Genomic DNA, 5663 nt, shown 5'->3' with positions numbered 1-5663 from the left:
ACTGAACAGCTAAAAAAGCTAAACAGAAAAGATAAAACGAAAAGTTCTAACATATCGGGCCAAATTTTCAGCCCAATACGGTGGTTCTGGCCACCATTTTTCGTTTCTGCTTTTTTTTTTTCAGGCCGGCCGAATGATCATGGGCCGTGGCCCGTCAGACTGGGCGGCCGTTCGGCCCAGCCCCACACCAACAGGCGAGCGGATAAGGGTGGGGGGGCGACGGTTCCGTCCTCGACAGCAACCGCCCCCTGTCGTTCTCCCCCGGCGGCAGCAGCCAGCGCCGCCACCAACTCCACTCGCCCTAGCCGCCGTGTTCAACGGCGAGCGGTCGCAGCCGGTGGTGCGCCGTCCTCCTCCTCGGACGAGGACCCTCCTGGGAGGTGCGTCCCGGGTGCCACGCCATTGGAGTGGCCGTTGGAGAGGCCGAGCCTCACCGGGCTCAACTCCCCCGACCGTCGGCTGGCGCGGCTCGCCTGGAGCACGGCGCGAGGCACGATGAAGCGGAGACGGCGTGGCGGAGACGGTGCAGCAGCGGCGGAGCCTCCCGCGTCGTTGTCGAGGACGGCGTCCCGCGCGGCTGCCGGCGCGTGGAGAGGCGGATCGAGCCTCGACTGGGCGGGCTCGGCGGTCGCGAGTTCGTGCGCCGGAGTTGGAGACAGCAGGTCCGGCGACGCAGCACGCGACGACGCCTCGGGCACCTCAGGTTCGGCCTCCTCCTCAACGTGGATCCCCTGCTGTGGTGGGGCAGGCCCAGCCGTGCACTGGGCAAAGCAGGGGCGGAGGCGGAGCGGCGAGGGCCGGGTCGTCGACGTCCATGTCGTCGTTCTCCGGTTCCATCTGCTCGTCGGCGAAGAGGTTGGGCCCTGCTGGTCCGGCGAGGATCCACGCCGGCGGCGGCTGTGCCTCCGGTATCACCAGTGGGGCGGGTGGGACGGCTTGGGCGTTTGATGGCCCTGCGCCATCACCACCTCTGCGACCACGACGAGGGCCATGGCGGCGACCTCCGTACCAGCGGAAGCCGTAGCGGTGGCGCTCGTTCCGGCGGAAGACCTGGCGACGGCCACCGAGGTGTCGAAGGCGCTGCATATGGCGGTTGTGGCGGCGAAGTCCACCAGCACCATGGCGGCGGCGCGCGACGAGGCGGCTCCGGCGACTTTCCTGACGAAGAAGACGCAGGAGGAACTCCTGCAGGCATTTTCTCACCTTTTTGTTGTTCTTGGTCCTTCTCCGGCGATCGCCGGACTTTCGGCTGTTTGCTCTCGGTAGAGACGTGCTGATAACGTGTTTAGAGAGAATCGGGGATTGAGCAAATGAATCCACAAGTATTCTATTCCATCGATGATCTTGATACTTATACAATGCCAAGGGACGCGAACGGAGAGATGCGTCCGTTCGCAGGGGACATGGAGGCGCAGCGTCGGTTGCCAAAGAGCAACCGCATCGCTAATTACAAGTGAGGATTAACCTCTTATTTATCGAATAAATAAATCCTAACACATACTATTGGAGTTAGACTAGTCACAATGCGAAGTATCATACACTAGTATCATGTACATGATACTAGTTTGTGATACCACCTCCCCAATGCATAGTATCATAATATGGTATCATATGTATGTCATATTTAATGTTTTGTAAAATCTCAATGCAAATGTGTGTACATGATGTATTTGTCATGAAGTTTTCTAGATTTATGTGTCATGATACGGTATCATATTATGATACTACTCTTATCTCTCACCTCATTAATTGATGTGACACATCAGATTTTTGCCAACATGGCATGCATGATATTACTTATGATACTCCCATTGGGGCTAGTCTTATCAACACGGAGTTTAATATAGCAGAGCTAGCTCTAGCAGAGCTATCTAATCTACTGAACACGTGTCAGGTATTTAGCAACGGTTCCGTCATTGCTATCTCCATTCCTCCAACCAGCTTCCTAGGAATCTAGTGCCTGGGGTTCTCCAATACATCAGGACCTTCAAACAAACCGTTCAGCGCCGAGTTTTGGTGATCCATCGCTGTGGGTTACACTTGTGTGTCCACCTTCCAGGTTATGAACATGCCGGATGTATGCATGAGGCCATAGGCCTGCCATCGAACAATATAAAATCATCAATAGTCTTGAAAAAGATAAAATAAGACGACAGTCTTAGCTTTTGACCAGAGCAAAATTACGGTAGATTAGATAGCTCTGCTATATTAAACTCCGTGTTGATAACTGCCTAATATTTTCAATTTGTTCTCCCACAGTATTTCTCACCATGTGAATAGCACATGATTAATACAAATTACTTGGTGTGAAGGGCAATAGGTGTCAACTGCGGCAACAAAAGATAAGATACTCTTTGAGCACTAGGGACGGTGTTCCGCGTGCTAGTTTTCTTCGTAGATGCTACCATCTCATCAATGGTGCATGATAACCCTAGAATAGTATAGCATACATAATGAAAATATATCTAAGATGATTTTGTACAAAATGAGCTTATGTGGTTGCCATGCTTGCAAGTAAAGAACTCGATGCCAATTTTCACTATTGCAAAGCATTTTTCAGTTGCCGTCACAGGTTTCTAAGCACTAAAATGGCAAATGTTCCGGGGCCTTTTGAGTTACTCTAAAAGAAGTATGAAGCATACCACTTTCGTCACATGGTAGTGGGAAAAAGTGCAGGTAGCACAAAGAAGCAACCACCAGTCCTGCAGAGTTTTGATTAATGCGTACGTTAGCCTATCAAGAATTACGTGTATAACACTTCTAACTTATATTTGTATTTTTTTGTGGACGTACTCCCTCTGTTCCATATTAGTTGTAGCTGATTTAGGACACAATTGTACGAAATCAGTGACAACTAATATGGGGCAGAGGCAGTAATATTTAATAGATAATCATGTCTGACCTACCTAAAATTCCACCAGTACAAACATCTTGCCAATGATGCCGATAGTCGTCTACTCGAGAAACAGCCACTAAGGCTGCAGAAAGCAGAGGGAGTAGAGGAATGCAGAGCTTTGCAACATGGCCTCTTCGATCAAAAACTTTGATTTTACCAGCCAGGTACCATGACAAGAACCCCAGGCCAGCAAAAGACACTGAGAAACAGAAAACTTGTGAGTCTTCCACCTCAAGAACTGATAACATGTAAAAGCTCCTGCGTCTAACTGGCCGCTAGCATCATGAATTTGTGTATCACTGAGGTAAAAGGGAACTGACAGATATGCTTTAACTTACAAGAAGTATGACCACTTGGAAAACTCTTGTGACCTTCTTTCATATCACTGGCTTTACCATGGCATAGGACGCCCGTAGTGAAGTTGTCATAGGCCTAAGCATTAAATAAAGCTATAAGATTCACAGACAGGTCAGATGAAGTCATGCAAAGGGCTCCATCAAAACAAAATGTGTGAAGTATCCAACTGAAGGTGAGCACATTACAGGTACTCCATCAGGAAAACAGCGCCAAAAGAAATCTGGACGTGGTCGACCAACACCATCCTTAATTGCATCAGTTAAAACCGCAGTTATAGCCATTGAAAATAGAAGACCTGCTAGAGCAAACTAGATGTCATCATTAACTGTATAGGAATAGCATAAACCTGCAAGCAAGCATATGGAGATACCTAGTATAGAATGATGCAGATCATACACATTCCTCCTCCAGAAGTATATTACGGTCATGATAAGCATAGGTCCAATGATACCGTATATCTGCATAAGCACAATAATATAATAAAAATGTACTTAAGTTCATGAAAATAAACAGGCAGAACTAAGAGTTGACAATATATACCGGCACCGCCCAAAATGGCACTGTGTTGTCTTTCATGGGATATCTGAGATCTGTCATCATGTCTGACCCAACAAATCGATGGAATGGTTCTATCTTATTTAGTACTCCGTCCACCACAGCTAGAAGAACCAGTACAATCCAGTCATACATATGTAGCCTTGCAACTCTAGCTCCGTGAGATGTTACATAGGGTGGCGGAACACCAACACGAATAGGTGCTGAAGGAGATGGCATAGCTTCCCGAGTTCTGATCTGCCAATCCTCAACCGAATAAGTTTAGGAATCCACTAAATAAATTATAGCAAAGTATCCGTATTTGTCAAACAAACAATTTAGTTTTTCAATCACCAGTTTTCAAGAACGTTGAATTTGTACCAAGAGATAGCTAAGGGAATACTTGCACCTGTTTCTATGTTGTAGACTAGCAACCAAGGAACCTGGTTTCATTAGCATCAGCAACGTTATGCAAATTGACTATTTGTCAAAATAATGACGCAGTTCGACTAAGAATACTGCTAGGTGGACTGATTCTTTTTGCTATATAGATCACAACAAATGCTTCCTAGGCCATAGAAGTATATATGTTCAACAGAGACATAGTGTTCCTAGAACAATCACGTGAGTGTAAAGAAAAGATAATGAACTGATGATGCTGATTGCTGGATGTTTAACAGAAACATAACCAAATATGATGAGGCAAACTAGAAAAGTCTGTCATAATCACCACACAACCAAACTACCAAAGGTACTAATGGAAATGGAGGTCCTCGAGACTATATACCACTTATAAGTAAAGAAGCAAACTAGTATGATCATGTGGTAATCACGAGACATTACATTCCTTTCGCATAAACAGTAAAAGTGTAACATAATGGAAGCATGGGATGCAGTAAAGTTGCAAGAATCAAGGAGGAAAAGCAACTGCATCGTTTTTTTCCGAAAAGGAAACATAGCCCGGGTCTAAGCAACTGCTTCGTGTTATTGGCAACCCCTGGTAGTGCAATTGGGCACTAGGGCGAGGCATCTATTGGCGGCACAATTGAAGTGCGCACATGGTGCTCGATGATTTGCCACACCCAGCCACCAAGGACGCGGCGTCCATATTGCGATATTAGTCAGCACATAGACATCAGATCTGGGACAAGATCAAACCTTCAGCCAAGCTTCTCAGAAAAACAATACCGTTTTGCCTGATTTTCGTTCTCGGCTCCCCTCGGAACGGCTGTGAGAAGATAAGAAGGTGAGCAACCGCCATTCACAAGTAGGCATATGCAGTTATGCAAAATGTAGGGATGGGGTATATAACCTTGGATCCCTATCTTTTCCAGGGTTCGATTTCCTCTTCTTGTAGCCTTTGACATCAATCAGGCAGTGCGGCGGAGGAAATAACCCGTCCGTGCAAGCGTGCAGGGGAAAGAGGCACTGGGAATTCGTCGTTGTCTAGCCATCTCCCAGTTTCGGTTGGCGAATTCGACCAACGACAAGCCGAGAAGCGGATGGGAGGAGGAGGAGGAGGAGACCGCCAAGCGGCAGGCACCGAAGAAAGAGAGCGAAATTTGGGAGGTGCCGGCTGGCGGCAGTTGGAACTCGGCGCTCCTGCCAGATATAGTTCGGTTCGGCGTCCGTCTACAGATCCGCATCGTACGTGCTACAGGCGAGGGAGATCACTCAACAGCGATCGAGTATGCGCTAGGCAGGTCCCCAAACGCGCCGGATCCATCGCATGGAAAAGCCGCCGCGTGGTGTCACCTCTGGCCCACACAAATATTAAAAAACAGAAGTACAATAAAAAAAAGTTAAATTTGTTATATTTTAGATGATTTTGAAAGATCTAACCTTAAACTAAAATCTACTGGCAAGCACGGTGGCT

General features: G+C 47.6%; 1 protein-coding gene across 1 annotated transcript; it reads right to left on the bottom strand.

The window, feature by feature from the left end:
- Positions 1-314: 314 nt before the first annotated feature.
- LOC124663326 (probable lipid phosphate phosphatase 4) lies at positions 315-5156 on the bottom strand. Its single transcript, XM_047201048.1, has 10 exons — positions 5100-5156; positions 4946-5015; positions 3794-4045; positions 3624-3711; positions 3439-3548; positions 3235-3328; positions 2907-3095; positions 1998-2097; positions 969-1185; positions 315-734 (listed from the first exon to the last, which is right to left on the bottom strand). The coding sequence occupies exons 3-10, from the start codon at positions 4025-4027 to the stop codon at positions 315-317; spliced, it is 1452 nt and encodes a 483-aa protein (XP_047057004.1). The 5' UTR covers positions 4028-4045; positions 4946-5015; positions 5100-5156.
- Positions 5157-5663: the final 507 nt, after the last annotated feature.

Source organism: Lolium rigidum, chromosome 6, assembly GCF_022539505.1.
Source record: "Lolium rigidum isolate FL_2022 chromosome 6, APGP_CSIRO_Lrig_0.1, whole genome shotgun sequence".
Classification (NCBI taxonomy): Eukaryota; Viridiplantae; Streptophyta; class Magnoliopsida; order Poales; family Poaceae; genus Lolium; species Lolium rigidum.
The sequence above is the reverse complement of the archived record's forward strand: the minus strand, read 5'-3'. Positions and strand labels throughout refer to the sequence as shown.